This window comes from Haemaphysalis longicornis, unplaced genomic scaffold (genome assembly GCF_048455015.1).
Source record: "Haemaphysalis longicornis isolate Haplotype H1 unplaced genomic scaffold, Haemaphysalis longicornis Haplotype H1 scaffold_12, whole genome shotgun sequence".
NCBI classification, from domain to species: Eukaryota; Metazoa; Arthropoda; class Arachnida; order Ixodida; family Ixodidae; genus Haemaphysalis; species Haemaphysalis longicornis.
The window spans coordinates 63,103,395-63,126,137 of NW_027526225.1; the positions used below are offsets into that span (position 1 = coordinate 63,103,395).

General features: G+C 47.7%; 1 protein-coding gene across 2 annotated transcripts in view; it reads left to right on the top strand.

The window, feature by feature from the left end:
* The window catches only part of Cpes (Ceramide phosphoethanolamine synthase), a 99,638-nt gene continuing 76,895 nt past the window's right edge, over positions 1–22,743 (top strand). The window contains exon 1 of one of the 2 annotated variants that reach the window (XM_077693396.1): positions 1–194. Coding sequence is in view for 1 of the 2 variants with exons in the window: in XM_077693394.1 (XP_077549520.1) it covers positions 15,997–16,033 (37 nt within the window). In the remaining variant the exon portion in view is untranslated. Of the gene's footprint in view, positions 195–15,868; positions 16,034–22,743 lie in introns of those variants that run through there. The other variant, XM_077693394.1, reaches the window with a different exon arrangement.

The following is a 22,743-nucleotide window of genomic DNA, read 5'->3' on the forward strand; positions in this document are numbered from 1 at the left end:
GCGGAGTGCGCGGAGAAGCCAGCAGCCGCTCCGCCGCTCTCCCCTCTATGCCTGTGTACGCTCGCAAGCGTGTGTGGATACCAGTGGCTGGCTGACAGTTCCTCTTCATGTGATCGCTGCGCCCGATGGGTGACGAAGGCAGCTCTCCGCCGCGCTTTCCGACACGACGGGGAGCAGCGGCCGCGGGCATGACGGTACGCTTCATTTTCTCTTTTTTAACCTCCCCGAAACTATAAATCCTGTTTTGTCTGCAGCAAATCAAAGCACGGAGCCACCAATATCGCATCATCTGTAGCGTGCGGTGTATGTGGACCGACGTTGGCGTTTGTGTGCTTAGCGCGATCGCCGCCTCCGCTTCCCGGAGCGAAGGCATTTGGGAGCGCGGGGGGATTGTCATCGCCTGTGGCACTATGCGCTTGTCTTGCGAAGGCACGTTTCCGATTTTCGTGGCATATATGCATGGATAAGGCTACGCTCGAAGCGCGGAATGCGGAAACGAGTCCGTGTGGCAGCGCAGTGCGCGTTCCCTGGGATGCAGGCGACTTCAACTTTGGTTTCGCTTTGTCTACTTCATTGGTTTCGTTTTGTCTACTTTCGCGCTTTTCTTTTGGCAGCGCGCTTTTCGGGTTGCACGGTAGCGCGTCGTAATTATGATTGAAGAGTGCAATAATAAAAGTACTTCATTTGAACCCACGAAGGATGGGTTGTGCCGAAAAAGAAAACCATAACGAATAAGTGATAAGCGTACGTTATTTTGTTTTCGCAGCGCTGTGTGCGTTTAACCTCGTTCTTCGTTCCCTATTTGGCACTGCATTTGTTTCCTTGCAATTTCTTGTCAGTTTAGATGTTTCTGATTTCCAATGAACCTGTTACGACATATCTTTTTGCCAGACGCGCCCGTAGCAGACGACATGGAGCATATTTCCGGCGCAAAAGTGTTGTGCTGTCAAGTTATCACACTACGTGTGTTGACGCCAGTGATAGGTGAAGTAATAACGGCCATGTTTTACAAAGTTTGTTCATTATTGTAGCTTTTGTACGGTGCTTCGCTACAAATATATACGTGTAAGGCTGTTGAATTTATTTAATGTTCATTCACCGATTCTCTCTCAAGTTTGAAGCTTCTTAACATTCGCACAAAATTTCTTGGTCGTCACCTTTTGCGCAGGAACAATAAAGAACTTAATTAGATCGCCGATTTTTTGTTCTGAGTCGATCATGCATTTGTCAGATTCAAAGTTTAAGGTCTGTGCAAAATTTCTTGGTCCTCAGCACAGAAGTAGAACCGGGTTTAATTATTTCCCCCGAATTTCATAATGGCTATAAGCGGAAAGTGTAAATCGGGAATTGTACCGTTATTGTACACGATGTTGAAACACTTTCGTGAACTCGTCGAAGAATTTCCCGCTCCAATCCACTTTCTAGTTAGCATTCGGATTTCGCTGAGATATTGCATTCTATGGTGTCATTTACATAAAATCACATCGACTTCATAATTTTTTTTTTTTTTTTTCAAAATCGACCGGTTTTTGCCTATGGGAGAATTCAGCACAAGATCGGCTTTTCTAGCAACAAAAGCTAATCTGGCGGAGGCTGCTCCAGCACACGAATACTGCTGTGGTCAAATTAAGTGAACATAAACTAACCATAGAATGCTATCTTAATTAACCGAGGGAAGGCTGTGGGACCAAAAATGAGGGAAAGAGAAGGAGGAGCTAAGATAAGTAACTGAGGGGTAAGATGACTTCATGAAGGCAATAGAAGAGAACACTGCAATCAGCGGAGCCAGGCAAGGGGGAAGTTAATATATGTATCTATGTACAACCGGTGTATGGACCCCGCCTACAGTACTATTGAGCGACCACTCTCTAGGCCAAGGGCATGGAAGAAAACTAGGGACCTAGAATGGGGGTTCATCTGGAGAGGCATGGGTTGGCATAGCATTGGTGTGGATAGGGCGGTACAGAGAATATTCGGAGCAGAGCCGAGCGGGGCGAATACCGACATATCACGCCGATATCACACGATCTGGCGCGGCTCAGTGACGGCAAAATGGGAGCGGCTGGACGTCCTTCGTCCTGCAGTGCACATGAATATGCTGCTGCTAATGATGTTGGCGGGGACTATTATGATATAAAGTTCTTCCACTGTGGCCGCGACGACCGCCTGTTTTCCGTACTCGGTTGTACTCACTGCTCAGACGGATGTCACCTTGTTTCCTTCCCGACATGCAGTGTCACCATGGAGAGAACCTCCCTCTCCCCTTTCACCCACTAGTTTCCATTGACTGCGAAGGTTGCTGTTTAAGAGAAGGAACTAGAGAAGAGATAAACCATTGACTCGGAGGAGGGACGAAATCCGAAAATTCGGAGGCAAGGAACGGACGATATTCTAGGAAATCGTCGCAGGTGGGCTTCACCACAAAGTTACAAAACGAGTAATCTGTGCGACCAAATGTGCGAATCTGGCGAATGACGAGGGCCACCGTGATATAAAAAAACAGATTTAAAAACAGATTAAAACAGATTAAAAACTGTGGTGGACTCCTCTGTCGTAGGAATCCGTAAAACACGAAAGTGAAATGTGCAGCGAAATCTGCAGCTAAGCATGATTGGCGGGTCGGCGGCTGTCTTGTGGGTGAGCTTGGCGAGCGACGTCCTGCTGGCGGGTCGCTTCGGGCAAAGGTGTACTGGCATCATTTCCGTGACGGATATGACGTCAGTGAAATCTTGGTGCATCCCGGCATAAAACACTTTCGTGTTAAAACATAAAACCCGAAAACGAACAAACCTAAGTATAACGTACTCTTTGGTACTAAAGGATGCTTCCCCGCAAGAAGACCCTGTGTGCAGGGGTGCACCCTTTACAGGCCGCTTCCTTCGTTGCACTGGCGTCATTTCCGTGACGGATATGACGTCCGTGAAATCTTGGTGAATGAAACATCCGTGAATAAAACACGTGAAATCCATGAATAAAACACTTTCGTATTAAAAACAGATGGGCATCTGCGCTGGGACAATGGCGCACGCACAGTCAATCTGATTGATCGCTCTGGAGCGTGGTGGTGAATGGCGCGAGGCAGAAATGGCGCCATTCCTCATTTAGCGCTAAAGGAATATAGGAGAGGCCTTTTCCCTCCACTGGACGCAGACGGGCTGATGATGTTGATGAAGATGGCGAGGGCGACGCAAAGAGGCAGCTCTATAGCGCCTATAGCGAGAATTCGCTCCGGATTATTTCGGAACACCTGGGCTTGTTTAATACGCCGTACCATAACGCTGAACCGGCTGTCGTTGTGTTCTAACAGCGGAGCTGTTGTACCAGCCGTTAGTTCGCCGTTGCAGGAACAAATACCAACAAAATGCGGAGCGCCCGTGAGCGCGTCCCTCATCGCGGCGACCGCCGAGCGTTCCCGCCACGCGCAGTGGCTTTGGCAAAGAAAGAAAGAACCCCTAGCGCCGTCGTCAAGCGCTACCGCGCACGTAATGCTTGGCACGAGGAACACGACGATATCGATGCTTATGGTTGTGACTACTTCTGGCACACTGCAACGCGACGGAACACGTAAACAAGAAATTTAAAACTCGTGCAAATGCGTGGTGATGTGTCCTTCAGGGCTCACATATAAATAAATCCTGCAGCTTCGCTATAGGGTTCAAGCCTTGCGCGACTCAATGCAAGCTTCGCCAGTTGAGTTGGTGGAAGTCTACAGTGCTGAGGATGACTTTGCATCCACCACTCGCCGCGAAGAAGACGATGACCTCTTCGATGCACATGACGACGATTACTAGCCCCGAAACTATGCAAATAAACAACGATACTGAAACTTAACAATGTACCCGGCAAGACTCACCTCCAGCAGCTTCGTCATTCAAGTCTTGCGCGTGAGTGTAAGCTCCCCGGAATTTTTTTTTTGTCAGACAAAAGCTCCTCTTATATCGACAACTAATACCGCATTCATTACGTTAACGTAAATCCTACGTTAAAGAAAAAGAAGCAAAAACAAAAAATCATTTTTAAAAGATGTCTGCGTACTTTAGCCGTTGCGGGCCTTGGATCGTTTAGAGATTCATGGCGCAGTTCGTTGGCGCTTTCAAGACGCTTCAAAGGCGTCGTAAAAAAGCACAACCAACACCTATACATCTCACTTTGGAAGAATTGTCGAAAGAGACTCAACCCATCAGGGCCACTGATATTTCTCTTTTGCACGCGTTTTTCTAACGCCCCGTCAAGAAGGTTTACGACCAACAGAACCAAATGTTTCCCTTTCATCGGCTTGTCAAAGGCGAACCGCACAAAGCAAGGTCTCCGCGGGACCACTAAAAACACCCTTTTCAAACGCCCGCAAAGGGTGAGCGTAAGAAAGGAAGCCGTATGGAAGCTGAGATGGAGGCTTTTCACACGATGTCGAATAAGGAGTGTGCGTGGGCGTAGAGTAAATGCTCATGCTTTCGACGGGAGAACCGTAGGGAGCATGTACAGTAACACTACGGCATGATATGATGATGTTAAGTGGCTTCCTCTAGTCAACGGTTACACAGCGGCCTTTGTATAACGCCGCACTCACTTCGCCTTCAAAAAAATCCGGGGCCATCACCACTAACGTGAAACTTGGGGAGAGGCGAAGCATGCAGTGTATAAGAGTATTCTTGGCGCCTTGGCGTTTTTGCCAACGGAGATGAAACCGTTGGGGGGCACAGGTATACAGCTTTGATGTAAAAGTCTCGTGTCTTTGAAGCACGAAGCGCTCCAGCGCGAGGCCTAAAAGAGTGTCCCGGTGTCTTTTTTAGTACGCGTTGCGAAGCACTCCAGGGCGAGGCGTAAACGAGTGTGCCGGTGTTTTTTTAAGTACGGGTTACGTTCTAGCGCGAGGCGTAAACGAGTTTTCTCGTGACTACCATACCGTGACTACATGAAACGACGATTACGACGACGACGGCCACAGGGGACGCCAACAGCCCCAGCCCCTAAGGGGCTTCGCCCCTAAAAAAATTCCCCTGACACTGAAAGGGGCCATGAATTTAAAAATTTCCCCGCATTTCCCCGAGGGGAAGAATGTGAAAGTGCGGATGCATGAGTTGAATTTGCGCGGTTCGGTAATGTTCGCGAAAGAGAGATCACACACACAACTACAAAGAAAGAAAGATGCATTTATTCACAGACACCTATTTGTGTTGTCGTTGTACTTGATTGCTAGAGCGGATCTCAGCTTTGAAATTTCGTGTCAGTACTCCTTTAAGCGGGTGCATTAGCCCTTCTCACGCCCGATTCCTGGACAATCCGCCACGTGGGTATGTGCCATGCACAGACACCTATTTCTGTTGTCGTTGTACTTGATTGCTAGAGCGGATCTCAGCTTTGAAATTTCGTGTCAGTACTCCTTTAAGCGGGTGCATTAGCCCTTCTCACGACCGATTCCTGGCCAATCCCCCACGTGGGTATGTGCCATGTCAGCGGCCAGGCAGCGCGCGCCCATCTCCCCCCGTTGCCAAGGAAGACGAGGAGATTCCTGGCCAATCCCCCACGTGGGTATGTGCCATGTCAGCGGCCAGGCAGCGCGCGCCCATCTCCCCCCGTTGCCAAGGAAGACGAGGAGCGCGCGCACCCGCAGCTGTTGCTATGTGGACGGACGGCGGTCACCGGAATTCAGGGTCGCTTATAAAGTGCATTCGCACTTAAAAAAATGGCTACGGTTTAGCTCAGCTAAGCTTTGTTATGCTAAGCGAAAGCTTGGCTTAGTCTGGTTGAGTCTGGTTTCGCTTGTTTAAACTTTCATTTCGCTGTAATTATGATGCTATTCGTCCAAAGCCTGCCCTTGTCTGTGGTTGTGGTCCCGTTTCTGGCGTTTTCCGAGCCTAACGGCTCGCTCTTCCTCGGTCTTGATTGATTGATTAAAGAGTCTAACGCGCCGACGCTACACAGACGATGAGGCGCTCCGTAGTGGAGGGCTCCGGATTAATTTCGACCTACTGGGGATCTCTAACATGCGTCGAAATTTCGAACACGCGGGCGTTTTCGATTTTCGCCTCCATCAGCAAAGCGGCGGCCGCGGCCCTCTTCCTCACTATCCGACAAGAATTGACAGCGCAGACGCACGAAGGACGAAGGGAGAGCCACGAGCACCGCCTCCGGACTGCCGACCCAGCGGCTCGTGCGTGTGTCAGCAGCTGCGGGGGAGGTCGGCTGCCTATCAACTGAGCGGCCGCTCCCGCCGTAGCCGCCGCCGCCGCTCAAATGAGCAGAACTGACTGAAAACGGGGCCTTGTGCGCAGCGCTGAAAGCGGGCCCGGCGAGTCACGGGATGCGCTGCAAGGGGTGTGTCGCAGCTGCGGTCAGATGAAGGTCAACTTGCGGCCGACGACGGCGAAACCAGTGGCCGAAATTAATAAAGCTCTGATGTAAAAAAAACTGGGCCGCCTGTAAAGGGTGCACCACCGCAGATAGAGTAGTACAACAGTGAAGCCAGCTTTCGCGTCGGCTCGAGTGTGAGCGCAAGGGACATACGCGTATGCGCACCCCTTACTGTACCGTTTTAAAGGTGATGGTATTTTTTGGGCTACTAAAACGCAAAAAAAAGTTGACGCAGCTTGCAGTAGTGCAGCAATGCTAGAGAAACCACGAAGCTGCGGGTTGACCTAGCTTCTTCCCCCCCTGGGATTCGCTGTCACTGACGGGCAGCGACCTGAACGGCTTCGTAAAATACGGTTAGACATGGTCTCACCCCTCAACAGCCCAGCAAGAACACCGCAAAATCTAACTAAACAAAGAAAAACGGGAAGAAGCTATGTCGACCCCCAGCTCCGCTGTTTTTCCAGCCTTGTACCGCTTGCGCAAGCTGCGCCAATTTTTTTTCACTGATATTCTCTTTACAGTGGCGGTAATTCTTGTACCATTCGTGTTGACTGCGACGATGACTACGGTCACTTTTCGCGTTTCATGAGGCACCAAAGGCTTTCCCCTTAAATAATTTTACCCTATACTGTACTTTCGCGCTAGTCCAGCTCACTCACTTCGTTCGGATTCCTTCATACTTTCCCCCCACAAGCCTCGTAAGCTTCTTTTACTAACTCATTGTGCTCTCTAATTGAATGTTTCATTGCTTAAAGGAGCCATGAAGAGAAAATACAACTTCGTTTAATTTGAAAGGACTAGGATTCAGTATCTCACTCAGTTCCATTAGAGCCACAAAAGATGTTTTTTTAACGAAAAAAAAAAAGCAAGAAGTATTTAAAAACTTTCAAATTTTGCGCCACAGTGACGTGTTATGAGCAAGATTGACGTCACACGGGCCAACAATAAAACATAATTTTCAGTGCGTTAATTGCACGTTAGCATTCAAGTGATGCGGTCAAATGGAACTAGAGGCCCCATTACAGACGTCCACTCATGTGTCGTCGCGACAGGTCAGTTAGGCGGCCGCCAATCGCACAAACAAGGTTCCGTGACGTCATAGAAAAGTTGCGGGAAATTGGCTAGGGGTCGCGACTGCTTCACACGTTTCTTTTAATATCTCCGTTATTTTTTCTAAGATTGCGATGATATTGGTATCATTGTTATCGGGACTAAGCAGTCTTTCTAATAAACCCAACTTGTATTTTGTCTTCATGGCTCCTTTAAAGCCCCGCGCTTCCGGAACCTACCTGCTCGCGGATAAGCACTTTTGCTCGCAAGCATCCCGTCCTGGCTTCAAAATATGGTTGCGGCTTAGCTCAGCTTGGCTTAGTATGGTTAAGTCTTGGCTTGGCTTGGTTAACCTTTGATTTAGCTTTAATTATTATACCATTCGTCCAAAGCCTGCACTTGTCTACGGTTGTAGGCCCACTTCCGGCGTTTTGCGAGCCGAACGGCTCGTTATTCTTCGGTCTCTGTCTTCTCGCACTTGGCATTCCGGAACCTCTCCAAGCAGCTCACCGGTTGATATCCGCGGGGTGGTCAGGTGCCGCCTGCCGACGACGGCTCAAAGACTCCCGCTCCCGCGCAAGGCTCATAGAAGATTGCCCGGCCTCGCTCTCACCCATGACCTCTTAAAGGAGCCATGAAGACAAAATACAAGTTGGGTTTATGAGAAAGACTGCTTAGTCCCGATAACAATGATACCAATATCATCGCAATCTTCGAACAACTAACGGAGATATTAAAGAAAACGTATGAAGCAGTTGCGACCCCCTAGCCAATTTCCCACAACTTTTCTATGACGTCACGGAACCTTGTTTGTGCGATTGGCGGCCGCCTAACTGTCCTGTCGCGATGACACATGAATGGACGTCTGCAATGGGGCCTCTAGTTCCATTTGACCGCATCGCTTGAATGCTAACGTGCAGTTAACGCACTGAAAATTATGTTTTATTTTTGGCTCGTATGACGTCATTCTTGCTCACAACACGTCACCGTGGCGCAAAATTTGAAAGTTTTTGAATACGTCTTGCTTTTTTTTCGTTAAAAAACATCTTTTGTGGCTGTAATGGAGCTGAGTGAGATACTGAGTCCTAGTCCTTTCAAATTCAACGAAGTTGTATTTTCTCTTCATGGCTCCTTTAACCAGGCGCGCGGCGAGTCATGTGGTCAGGCGGCGACCCAGCTGCGGAGAGCCGGCGGCAGCGGAGCTTGGAGCGGCGACGCGTGCGATGCGTTGCCAAGGCTACGGCGCAGCTGCGGTAAAATGAAGGTCAAATTGCTGGCGACGGCGAAACTCGGCTCGACTAGGTTAATGAAGCTTCGCTTTAAAAGCAAACGCAGAGTAGGGACTCTGGTACTATCAAAGAACTTTTACTTTGTCATCTCTTGTCTTCTGATTCGGAGATATCTAAAAATTTTGTTTTCTTTGTTCGCACTCTTTTTTTTTCAGAGTTATTTGTTTATGATTTGTTCCCTTTCTTTTTGATTGCCTTTATCGTTTTTTCTTTGCTTTCAGGCTTCCCTTAGGCCATCTGTTTGCTTTTATCAACTGCGTGTCCGCGCTATTCATGCACCTCATATGTGTGAAAGTAATTCGCGGCACCTGTTCCCGAGCGATGCGATTACTGCCGTTGCGTGCAAAAAAGGCTTCCATTACTATGATTTTTTTTGAATAATTGTAGGGTTTAACGCGCCGACGCAACGCAGGCGATGAGGCTCGCCGTAGTGGAGGGCTCCGGATTAATTTTGACCATTTGGGGATCTTTGACGTGCGCCGAAATCTCGTACGCATGGGGCATTACAATGAGGTTATGCGGATAGGATTGCAGATTTCGATACCAACTTAATTCGGACGGCTGGCCCATGGTCGGGCTGCGACAATATATCCCACGCTGCAGTGCATGCGCGTTTGCAAGCAAGCAGTCGGTGCCCTAAACCCCAGGTCCGCAGGCGATCCCTGAAACCTCTTGGTCGGTTCGCGCAGTAGCTTTATTTGATAAAAGCAACTAGTCCCGACTCGGACTTTTTGGTCTCATCGACGTCCAGTCTTTTCTTCCGTATAGGGGTTATTAGACAGTTTTGGTGTACCGCGTGTAGCGTGTGTTCCGTGAGTACCGTGTGTACCGGGACCCGACTGCGCATGCGCGCGCGAGCATGGCGAGGCGGGCTACCCCTCAGCGGAACGAATGGGCAGTCATGGCACGGGCCGGCCGCCCGTTGGCCGGCCCTTACTCAGTTGAAATCAGTATATAACTATGATTGCTATATATTACTGAGTATATATCTTCGGCCCATGTTGACGGCAGTATGCTTTCTGCTTGCAGTGGCCCTCTTTTTCATTCTCGCATTTGTTTCAGTTTGCACTAAAATTATTTTCCAAATGTTGTTTGTGTTACTAAGCACTAGTGTTCAGAAATCTGGAAACGAGGTTCGTGCTGGCATCTGGAATGATGGAGGAATAGTCTCTATTATTTGTCATTTTGAGGTGCTCAGAACCACCCCAAAGCAGCTGTAGCAGAATGGAGTCCAAGCCACAGCAAAGGAAAGAATAACTCTATTTACATGAGACCGCTATGAATGTACACCGTTTCTGATCATCATCTTCTTCGGTCTCTTTCTTTCGGCTCATAGCTTTCCCCGTGATTCATCCTCTTTTTCATAAAAATACAACAGCAGCTCCGTGTTATATTTTCCCGTAGAATTTTTATTGCGGGATCAGTTCTGGACTGCCTGCGAGTTGCACGGAACTGCTGAGGGCCGCCAAATAAAATGTCTATAGGGTCAGTATCGACATGAAACGTAAGCAGCGTGAAAAATTCGTTTTGTATGGTACTTGAGACACTATTTGAACGATCACATTTAGCAAGTTACTTGCGGAAGGCGTTCGGTGGGCACGTCGAATGAAGAAAGCGGCCGCGTGTGGTACGGAATGGCTCATCTGTGGGTACTTGGGGGAAACCTTAATGGGCGGGCCGGCTTGGCTTGGCTCTTTGCTGGATAGGAAACCGCCAATCTGCGGATATACAGGAAATTGGAGTGGCGTCGACGTGTGCACGTTCTTCGCATTACAGCGGCGAGACGCTGCCTTTCGGGAGCCTTCGCGCGCACCCCTCACGGAAACCTCGTCCGTTATTCGGGGCCGTGCTTTCAGTCGACTGGTGTCTCCGGAGCCGTCATCCCCGTTTGTGAGGCCGGATAAAAAGGAAAGGAGAAAAATTATTTCTTTTGCAGTGCGCAGCCAGAAGTGGCGAAGACCGGAGATGCCGAGCGGAACGTGTTCCGCTCCCCGCTAGCAGACGACGCAGCTCGCAACCGCAGCGCCGCGGTGGCGAGAGTCGCGGCCAGCCGCCTTCTCTCCACGGCCGCGGCGGGGAGATACGGAACTGAAACTAAAGCGTGGCAAACTGTTCGCAGGGCGACGCAGTGAAACATCCCCCTCGCGAGGGGCACGATCAAATGCAGAGCATTTCCGGGGGCGCACGACGTTAAGTAGTTTGCGTTACGTTAATGTTGTCGCACTTGTGGCAACTGCTGACGAGAGAGCGCTCGTCAGCAGTAAAATTGGCAGCCTCGGCGCACGTTGAGTCCAAGAGAGGGGAGAGAGTGTCCGTGAAACGTGCCTGGGCGCGCTATCGAATGTTGATCGCGCCGATAGCGAAACGTCTGAGCCGGGCATGTCGAGGCGAGCGATGCGGACAACTACGGACGCCAAGAACGGGTGACATCGTGAGTTAAAGAAATGCTCTGCATTTAAAATCTCGCATGCTCGCGGCGAGTCATGTGGTCAGGCGGCGACCCAGCTGCGGAGAGCGCATGCGCCAAGCCAGCAGCGGCGGCGGCTAGCGAACGCGGCCGTCGGCGGAACTCGCCCGGCTAGTCACGTGATGCGTTGCCAAGGATACGGCGCAGCTGCGGTCAAATGAAGGTCAAATTCCCCGCGACGGCGAAACCGCTCGACGATACTAGTAAGCTAGCTTTGCTTTAAAAGGCCCGAAATGCGCGCGTTGAACACTTTTGTTGCATCTGTCCCGCGGCGCGGACGTCTTAGTAGCGGCGTCTGGCGCTACTCCGTTAGGAATTGTTGCATTGGGAATTGGGAAAACTCATTTGGGGATTGTTACAGGAATGATAACTGGGGGAACGTGATTTCGACTGATAAACGCGCGAAAAAATTCGCTCGTTTCCTCGCCGGTTTCGTATGCAGCATCCAAATAGTTGCAAGCGGGGCGTATTTTTACGCTGTGGTCGTGAACTCTCAGATATAGCGCGCGTTGCCACTTGACCTGTGTAGTCCTTGCAAGCCGTACGGCAGGGAAAAGCCGTGTACATATGATGTTCGTTAACCCACTTCTGTTCATGCTTTACAAGGCAGGGCTAAAATGAATCTCAAAGAAGGTCTGTTAGTATTTTGTTTGACTTAACACACGACCAAACTGTCACGAAAATACTTGAGCAGAATATTCAAGGGTCATTGGGTGCGTGGTTTTGGCTGTGGACTAGGGGGATATGCTCTTGCCTGCAAGTGCCTATGGTCAAGAGTCGGAGACATCGTTCGAAAGTTCAACGCGGAAACGTCGGAAATTGTTTGAACAATATAAAGGACGCAGTGTCAAACGACGTGGCAAACATCGTAAATTCATCCAAGCATTTAAGGGTGCGGATAAACCAAAAGTAGTTAACGAAAATAATAATTCTAAAACGCGGGGTCAATGAAACGTTTGGAGTGTAGTCGTGGAGGGTAAAAGAGAGTTATAGTAGAGTCAAAAGGAGTCATTGCAGTAACGACTCCCTTTTGACTACCTTTTCTTTTTACATACCCAGCTTTCTCGCTCAAAATTACAACCTCTCGGGAACCTAGCAAAACCACTGTAGGAAAATGATATTTGGCATAAAGCTAGAAGCCAACGTGAAGATTAAAACGCTAAAAGAATATTTCAGGTTTCTGACTATTTGTTTGTGTAATTCGCTGTCAAATCTAACTCCCCATGCATTTCTATGGGATAGTTCCCATGGCTCAGGAACCCAGTCGCGCAACGTGCGCGACCTGAAACTGTGCACAAAGCAAGTATTCACCCCAAATATTAGCTGTGCAAAAGAACTTTTCATTTCGCTAAAAAATTGCAGAGTAATCACTGTTGAAAGGACTGCCGTGAGCGGAAAAGCTGCACATGAAGAGTGTACGGGGTGATGAGCAGATTCAGTAAAGGCATATTGATTCCGGGGATCCCACACTTGCGAGCTGGCGGTAGCGGTGGTTAGAAGCCGGCAGCCAATCCGACCTGGAGGAGAACCAAAGAACGGAAGTCCGATTGGCACCACCATTAAGCACTAATGGGAAAGCAGCGAACGAAGCACTGCGGGAAAATATCGGCCGGGTGTCATTTGAAGTCAGATAAGCACAAAGTGAAAGGGGGATTTTAGAAGAAGTTGGAAGCTATGAATGGCCGCAAGCTTGCGACTGAAATGTCTTTTCTCTACACTAAAAGGGGTATCCGACGATAATGCACGGAAACCTCAGCGAGGTTGGAAAAGAAGCAACGAAAATCTAAAAGAACACGCAGCAGAGAAAAATTGTGCAGTTAAGAGATACAAACTGAGAGAAACACTCTTAACAAAAATGCTAGTAAAGGTAGTAACGGGTTGTGCTTACTAACTGCTTACGAACTTTACTATCCCCAGAACGGTACGTAGGTCCTGCTACTACGTATGGAACCTAAATTCTACAGTTACTAGTCCAGACCGTGCACGTCGTAGCTGCTGCTTGTTTGATGCTAGCATTCACTGATAGCAACAAAATTACAATAATTATTGAACATAAAAACTACGCAACTTTTCCCACTCCAAATTACGATTAAAAAGTTTTTGCAAATCCACATGCTGCCTCGTATATGCTCACATCAAAATGCTTGTTTCTAAAATTATCGCTAAAATATTTTATTTTTGCGACAAGCCCCCGACTCTATCAGAGGACTTTCCACTACTGGCTATAAAAGCAAAAAGAGCACATGTATTTGTAAGGTAACTAAGCTATACCATAGTAGTATTTCTTTCTCTATGGTTGTCCTCGCGCTCTTCGTGCATCCCGTTGGGTTTCTTGCTCAATTTATTTCTTGTCTAAGTGAGATATGTGTGTGTTGAATGTTGTCTATGTCGTGCTGCGCGCTCAGCCGATCCACATTGTCACGCGCAGATTTTTACTAAGTTATGCGTGGCCAGTTAGTAAAAGAACTAAGCACCTAGTGTATACTGTGACAGGTGACTGGTCAGGGTTGTGTAAGTGCCCCGACCTTTTTTTTTAAGTTGAAGATGGTAAAATATGTCAAGCAAAGAAGAGCCGCATCAGAACGAAAACTTTGTACGATAACTCTTGGAAGTACAAGGAAAGACGTGCAAGTTGGTACGGTTGCATTTTGAACAACGCTAACGAGACGGGGAGACAAGAAGAAGTGCCTGTATCGTCCTTCGAATTTCCCTGTCTTGGTCTTGTTAGCGCTGTTCAAAATGCAACTCCTGGAAGAGTCCTGGGAATATCGATTGAAGGAATCATGCGTACAAAGTACAAAACGATTAAATTTGGATGAAATTTAACTTTTGGTAACACGCTTAACTCCATTCTAGCTCGAAAAAGGCTTCTTTAATGAAGAAAAACAAAATTTAGAAAAACTTTTTTTTCAACAAGGACGAAAAGAAATAAAAAAATCTGAAAGAAGACACAACTGACAAAAGAACATGCAATCAAGATAGAAAAATGAGAAGAAATAATTCGCTAAAATATGCCGAGCTGCGGAGAGTCATATGACCATATCACAATTGAAACTTTGTATGATAACTCCTGTGAGAGTATTAAGGCGTACTACACTGTAAAATTTGCCAGAACTATTGTTGGTAACACGCTTAGCTCCATTCCAACTCCAAAAGAACAAAAAATGGCGAGAAACATCGAAAAATTTTCCCATTTCGCGGTACACAGCGTCGGCAGTGAGGTAACAGGGGGTATACAAAAACAACCTATAACTTTGTTAACTCTATTTTAGCATTTAGGTGGCATGATCACTCAGAACTGTAGGCACAACGCCAACCGTAATGTTTTTTGGCCGTGGCTTTGGTTGGCGGCAGCCAATGGCTGCCGCCGGTGTCTGTGACGTTCTAACAGGTTCCCGTGATGTCATAAGGGTTGGGCGAGAAAATGGCTTGTGATTCGTCACTACCTCATTCGCTTTGTTTAATATCTAGATAATTTGTTTCAAGTTCGCGTCAATCGAGACAGGGCAATATCGAGACAGGGCAATATTTTCAATAAACTAAACTTGTATTTCCTCTTCGTGGGCCCGTTAACGAATCTTGAAACACGTTCTGAACATGGTAATTATAAACTCGCCCAGTCGTGTGATGTCGCGTACTCTTGACGTCTGTCGGCGGAAAGTGTCATTTCCTGCTTTGCGCAGCCCCGAGTCAGTATGGCTTTCACGTGTGTGTGTGTGCGTGTGTGCGTGTGTGCGTGCGTGTGTGCGTGTGTGTGTGTGTGTGTGTGTGTGTGCGCGTGCGTGCGTGCGTGCGTGTGCGTGTGATTTTTTTTTGCGCGAACTACGCTGTTTCATCATCATAATCGTCATCGTCATCAGTCTGTTTGTGTCCACAGCAGGATGAAAGCCCCTCCCATGTTTCTATTTATTTATTTATTTACAAATACTGCTGTCTCAACGAGAGACATGACAGCAGTGGAAGAGTTACATGAAATACATATACGCGACAGATACAATTAAGTTAAAAAGAGTGTGTAAAATGTACACACCTATCAAAAATGTTACACCACACATACACACGTGAAAAACCACATAAAATTCATACTATGATGGGCTACATGTTCTGTCACGTCTTTCAAAAACAGTTCAGCCAGCAAATGTCGAAGGGCTGGCTCTAGATTGTTCCATCGTTCAATTGTTAGAGGAAAAAAAGAAAACTTACAAGAATCCAAATGCGCTCTAAAGGGGACAATATTCTAACGACTCTCTCTCTCTCTTAACACCCAAACACAAAGAAATATTCACACATCCCGCTGCCTCATGCATCGAAATAAGAGGTAGGAGGGTGTTCACTTCCCAGTAGCGGTTATCGCACTTAGAAGAAAATTAATAAATCCGATTGCGATCGACACGGAAATTGCGAGGGCGTACTTTCCCAAAAGAAAGCGAAGGTACGTGGTAATGACCAGAGAAGGGGATTCCTGGAGCTCTCCACCGGAAGTTAGTCGGTCCTGATCTGCTGACGCTGTCAGCTGGCAGCCCCTCGGCATTCGTGACACGTCCGATGCGGAAGCTACGTACGAGGCTTGGTATCCGGGAGCAAGGGACATTAACCAGCGAATTCCTTCTTTTTTTTTTTAACTTCGCAGGGCACGAAGTGCTGACGGCCACCATTCCAATTAAACCGCACAGGCCGTTGTAGACGCGGGAGCGCAGACTCCGGGCAGCTGCGTTAAACCGGAAGACCCTTAGCGGTGCTACGCCCTGTACCGGGCTGTCGCGCGTGCGTGCTATAGGCTGATATGCATGGTTAGGGGACTCGGAATCAGTTATAGAATCCGCTTCTGCAAGGAAATAGATGTACTGGAACAAGCCGAGCCGAAATCGCCTTTCAGGTATGCTAACAGTGGCATATGTTCTAACAAAGAGGGGATTCTGTACGGAGTGCATGGACTCATTTTATTTATTTTTTTGTCCACAAACACTCTTGCCGCTTTTTGCTAATCTTCACTTTAGAAGGGCTAATGTTGTCCTCAACGGTAGGGCCCAGAGATTCAGGAAGGTGGACTTTCCCGTCCTCTCTGGCTGGATGAATACTTTGGCGTTCCATTAAACGAAGTGCTCGATTGTTTCGTCTTGTTTTTATAGCAGACTACGAATAATCTCTTCAGAGGGAGCGTCGTCTGTGCGTGCTTGAACAAAATTGCTAGAGCACAAGTAGCGATCTCAGAGCAAACTGGCCCCATTTTTAACTACAAACAGCCTACAGCCTGAACATGGTGAATGTGACCGCTTGTTCGAAATGCATGCAGCGATTAGGTAACTTCGACAACCTTATATAACTTTTGATAATGCTGAGTTTTCTTTCTGATAAAAATTTGGAGAATAACACAAACCTATTTGGCCCGGGTAACATTTTTGGATGTAGCACCTGATTTTTACCTCTCAACGTTCGTACTTTCAATGTCGAGTGTACCTCGGTGCGTGTGTTTTCGTCCCGCGAATAGGGGTATTATGATGATGATGATGATAATGATGATGATCAATATTTATTAGCTCAGGAACAGCCTTTGTGCTGGCGCTGGAGAAAAATAAAACAACAACAACAACAACAACAACAACAACAACAATAATAATAATAATAATAATAATAATAATAATAATAATCGTGACCCAACATCATCGTCCATGCCATCACGAACGCACTGGACGACACTGCACAACCTTTTCTGCAAAGCATAGCGATTAAGCAACTCGCCTGCCCCAATCGGCCGAATTTTCGGTTGGGTCATTCTGTCGATTAAACAAACAATCGACCGCGGGCCACTTAAGCAGTGCGCCGGTAAGCGGTTAATAAAACAGAAAACGGATATGCGTGGCAACTTTCAGCGTCAGGTCCTAGCTAGACGCTAGACTTACACTGCGAGCAGCCGCTGAAACAAGCCCTGGAAACGTGTAGTGATTATAAGTGGGAAAGTGCACTGTATGTAACCACACACCACCCGAAACTCTTCTTAGAAAGCCCGAACGTGCGCTTTTAAGGGTGTCGTAAAAAGGCACAAGTGCCACCCATTTCCGCCGTGGCATTTCTCTTTCTTTGCGGTATACCGCTCCGCAACTTTCTTCAGCGAGAGAAAAAAAAGAACCTGCTAGGACCTTGCGCGTTATCGCGCTAGAACGACCACGAACAACTGGTCCTTTTTTGTGGGTGCGCAATTTTGCAGTTTTCTTTACCTTAGCGTACACCGAGGCGCGCTCGGCAATTTCGCTTTGAGACTGGTTTAATGTACTGCGCCCATTCACCCATGCAATCGCTCTCTGATTTTTCTCTTTACGCCCCCGGGGCGAAATGAACTGACAAAAAAGTGCTGCAGCCTGTATTTTATCTTGGCAAAAACTTAGCTTATGACAAAGAAGCGAGGAAGTGGCACTTGAAGTAAGCAGGCAAGTTGAAAGCCGAGCGAATAAAGAGAGGTGCAGAAGAGAGAAAGAAATAAAGACATCGAGTTGGAAAGCAGCAGAAATGTAGAAAATTAAATAAAAAGTGAAGGGGGGGGGGGGGGGGGAGAAGAATGGGAATGGAAAAGGAGAGAAAGGAAGAGATTTTTCCGCTCGGCGAACGCATCTGAAATTGAAATGTCGACCGCGCTGAGACGTATAGTCCCCACGTACTTCGTTCCCTCGGTATGCGTCCCAACCGCTGCCCTATTTGGGGCGCTCATATTTCTTCGCGGGAACCAAAGATTAAAAAAAAAAGACAAAAAAGAAAACGGAGGCATGCGGGGCTGCTTTGGAATTACGCCGAGATTTCTCCCGCTTGTTCCTTACGTACCATGGGGAGCGATTTGTCTTGGAATGCGTAAGCTGTCTTTTTCCAGCATGCCCCCGACGCAAACAGTGTAATTCTTGGTACTGTTTGCACGGACTTGCGTGATCGGCGAAGTTAGGACATTTAATCTTTGTATTTATGTAAGTGTCACTCATAATAAGAAAAAAAAACTAATAAAGGAAAGGGAAGAAAAACCAAACAAAAAAAAATTGTCGCCATACCTCCCTGCGCAAGTGGATGTCCAGAAAAGCTGTTGGAAACCACTACAAATGGTGATGGAGGATGGTATGAAATATTTCTCGTCGTCTCGGCAGTCTTGTAGCTTGCGCTCGGCTAGAGTCGCTATCACTCTTAAAAAAAAAAAAGTTCGGAGCATTCACTAATGGAATACTAGCAGGTTACTTGTCCCAGTATACACTAGGTACTTAGCACTTGTCAGACTTACTAACCGAAGCAGGCAGTAAGCACCACTTCCTCCACTAGTAAAGTACTAGTAAAGCACTCTTCTGAGCTACACGCGTTTACTAACTGGCCATGCACAACCTAGTCATAAGCACGACCTAAATCTAGTGCTACCACTTCCTACACTCAGTTAATTTACTAACCATGCAGTTGTTAGTGCCAGAGCCTACGTACAAAACCGCGGGGTAGTAAGGTTCGTAAGGAGTTAGTAAATACGGCCGTTACTACCTTTTTACGACCTTTTTTATTAAGAGTGATGCATAAGGGTACAGAGTATCAGCACTATTTTCTCGTACTGTTCCATGCCGCCGCCGCCGTGAGCATTGGTCAGTTCGCATCACGGGACATTCGTTTACACTGCGACGGTTCATTGGCGCCGCCATTTCGTTATTTGTTCGTTTTATTCGGTTCATTCTGGTAGGCTTAGCTTGTCTTCCCTGCTCTGCGGCTGCGCGCGGCTGGCGTCGTTCCGAACGCGAATCAAAGAAAACGCGTGTAAAAGCATTTAAGCAGCAGAAGTACAGCCGGTAAAAGGCTTGTCTATAACACAGCGTTCGTACTCTCAGCCCCATCCTGCCCCGCCGGAGCGGGATTTGAATAAAACTACTGCGGAATTCTGAAGTCTTAGCCCTTCGCTTTTGCATCCGACATGTTTGGAGCGAGTATGTTTCGGCAGTTTTCGGATGTAGCTGGTTGAAGTTGAAATCGCTGTTATAGACAAGCGTTTTACCGGCTGTACGTACGTCCAAAGATGCGGCAAAGGCTGGGTCCTGCCTAGCCGGACGCGTGCGCTCAGCGTCTTGGGCAAGAACTGCTCTATTTAGTGACACTAATTCTGCCTAGATTTGAAAGACAATCTGAAAACCTAACCTTTACCAGGAACACAAGGTCTCATTGTTCACAGGCGCCTTATCATCCATAATGCGCTTTCGATGCTTGGTTTGTGGTTTCCTTAAACAAATTCTGAGCTCTATGCTGTATGCATGATTAGCCTGACGCATTCGCTCGACGTTTAGGCCTTGGCGCCTTGGAGATTTTGCCCACGGATATCGTTTTTGCCCACTGCGATGAAATCGTTGGGGGGCAGAGGCATACAGCGTTGCTGTAGAAACGAAGAGCCGCCAATTTTGATTATTGATAGCCATATCTGGTAACCATCGTCCGTCGCAGGAAGCTAAAAACAGTAAAAATAGTAACAGTAGATCTGAAAACGAAATAACGAAATTACAAAGGTCTCCCTCCCACCCGTGCTGAGCACGAGGTCGCGGGTTCGATTCCCGGCCGCGGCGGCCGCTTTCCTGATGGAGGCGAAAAGCAAAAACGCCCGTGTGTGCGAGATTTCGGCGCACGTTAAAGATCCCCAGGTGGTCAAAATTAATCCGGAGCCCTCCACAACGGCGCGTCGCCTCATCGCCTGCGTTGCGTCGGCGCGTTAAACCCTACAATCAATCAATCAATCCCTCCCACCCGCTTCCGGCCATAAGAAAGGTTAAACACGCGCGAACGAAATCACAAAGGCGTACGTAATCCAGCGCCCTCACGCTATTTACTTGAACAAAAAAACAAAATCAAATAGAAACACGCCATCTGGATTGGCACCGCAGGGGAACCCGTATACGGGTTCCCATCAATATATTCAGCGGAAATAAGCACGCTGCGCTTTCCCAACCACCATAAAAAAATCCACGGAAGCTTGCACTCATGCCCAAGACTTGAATTGCGATGCTGTTGTAGGTGAGCATTGCCGGACACATAATTAGTTTCAGTAGCACGCCCTGCCTTTCGGATCGCGGCCTCTTCGTCAGTCATGCCAACTATATATACCGCGGCCGGGCCATGCTGAGAACTGCGAAGACGCTGCGCGCGAGGTCTCTTGTATACGATACTGAGCGCATTCGCGCATGCTCGAGTGTTGCAGCGGCTGCTATCACGTGTCTTTCCGTTGTCAAATGAGTACAGTCTAGTCCACTTATAACAATATCCAAGTGCCAAGGAAATCCCATCGTTATAACCGATAATTGGTATAAGCGGGTTGCGAAATAAAAAGACGGAACAGAGCTCAAAACATATTATTCGCATGCCAGCAAGGTCGTACTGCTACTAATTTGCGGAAAGAAGCCACAGTCGGTCACCTTTGTTTGCCGCGTGTGAAGCTAGCGCAAATCTTTTCCAAGAGCATCTATAGGTGCGGAAACAAAGTCCCCGAGGGACTGTTCCACGCATTGGGCCTCCTACGAAGAGACTACCTGAGTAGGCTTCGCAACCGCGTCATTAGAGTCGTCACTGTTGCACTTTTGGTGCACAATATAACCGGATTCGATCGTTATATCGGATATCGTGGCACTGGCGCATTGTAGTAAGCGGTTTATTTTACCATAGAAAAAAGACAAAAGTTGACGGTGCCATAGCTGTTTGTCGGTATATCCGATATATTGTTATAAACGGTATCGTTATAAGTGGACTCGACAGTATTGCGACATCTGCACGACGCCTGCGCGGTAGCGTTCCTCGCGGGAGGTTTCCGGCGCGCACGAACCCCGAACTTAAGGCCAGTAACAACAGCTCCGCTCTTAATAAAATTAAATAAATACGAAAAAAATTTACCATCCCTTCCTAAAGAAAGTTAAGAAAAGCGTGAAGGCATTCTAACAGCAAAACTGCGTCAAAAGCGCGCCAAAACTTTCGCTAAAAGTGCGTCCAGTCGATGGTCAAACCTTTAAAGACCCAAATCTCAAACGAAGAACGAACGACGATTCGAACTATCTAATGTATAACGATGCGTGGTTTGTGAGATAAAGGTATGTTATTGTACTCATTCTTCATGATCGATGCCAAGAACCGTTCCTTTTTCGCGATTTTCAAGTAACTGTTTTGACAAAATTAAAGCAGCCCGGTTTCACGTACGCACCCTGTGTCCAAAGATCTTACCAGAGCTTCTCGGTCGACCAACCGGTCTATGGGGAATTGCATTACTATTTTTGATCTGATCTGATTGTAGGGTTTAACGCGCCGACGCAACGCAGGCGATGAGACGCGCCGTAGTGGAGGGCTCCGGATGAATTTTGACCACTTGGGGATCTTTATCGTGCGCCGAAATCTCGTACACACGGGTATTTTTGCTTTTCGCCTCCATCAGAAAAGCGGCCGCCGGGGCCGGGAATCGAACCCGCGACCTCGTGCTCAGCAGCGCAACGCCTTAGCCACTGAGCCGCCGCGGCGGGCCATTACTCTTTTTGGCAGGACATCATCAGTCCCACTAAGAAAGCTTTCGCGTTTAAGAAAGTCATAATAAAACAAACCAACGAGTGCGGGTGTGCGCTGTTGAAAAAACAAAGGTGAACCTTAACTATCCTCTCCGAAGTGTAAACTAAAATTGCGCAAGGGATGTTGCCTTCAAGTTCCCCAACCCGTTACATTCCTTTCCCGGCTTCGGCATTGATTTGACAATGTACTCTCGCCAGTCTTCGGGAATGCAGCCTTCTTGCGAGGTACGATAGATCAGTGGTTCTGTAACATGAGTGAGACAGGGACCCCTTTCCTGCTTGCATGCAGACGTTAAGGGGGACACCGGGGTGAGCTCTGTTGATACGTGTCTCATAATGTCCAACAATTTTCACTTGCAGTTAATGTAGCCCGTGCATGTATTAAATTGCCCGACTTTTGAGGCTGACCTTTCTGCTGCAACGTGTCATATTGCCAAACAATTTGCCCTTGCAGCTAAAAGTTACCTAAACACCTGTACTGGCGTTCTTGTGTCTAGATTTTTCGTAAAGCAGCGCGCTGTGCAAAAAGCCGGCATTAAAACCTGTGGCAATCAAACGTACAAGTCATGCAGTGAAGCCACCTTTTCTCATTGCCAGCAGGGTTTGACAAAAAGAAAAAAATAATGGGGATGGGAGAGAGGGAGGGGCAGAGTTTCGAGTAGGGCTCCGCAGGCCGCTGAAATGCGCTCGGAGGCACCCTGCAATCCACGGTTCCCTTTTGAGAATCACGGCGATGGATAATTATTTCGAACGCCGTTTTTGGAGCAACACGAAGACCACGGGGTGAGGGGCTCGTTCGGGAACAATACGGAATGATCGAGAAACGTCAGGATACGCGTAGCGACATACGCAGAAGGATATAAGCTCAAAATGAATTGTCCATAAGCCGCGCAACCTGCTCGCTTAAAACTGTTTCTTTTAAATAATTTTGTGCATCAGTGAACAACGCTAAAACGGTGTGCAGATTCAACACACCGAACATATTTTTTTATTGTGGATAAATATTAAACGCTAAGGTCATACAACAACGCGCTGATTTTTCACCGCAAAC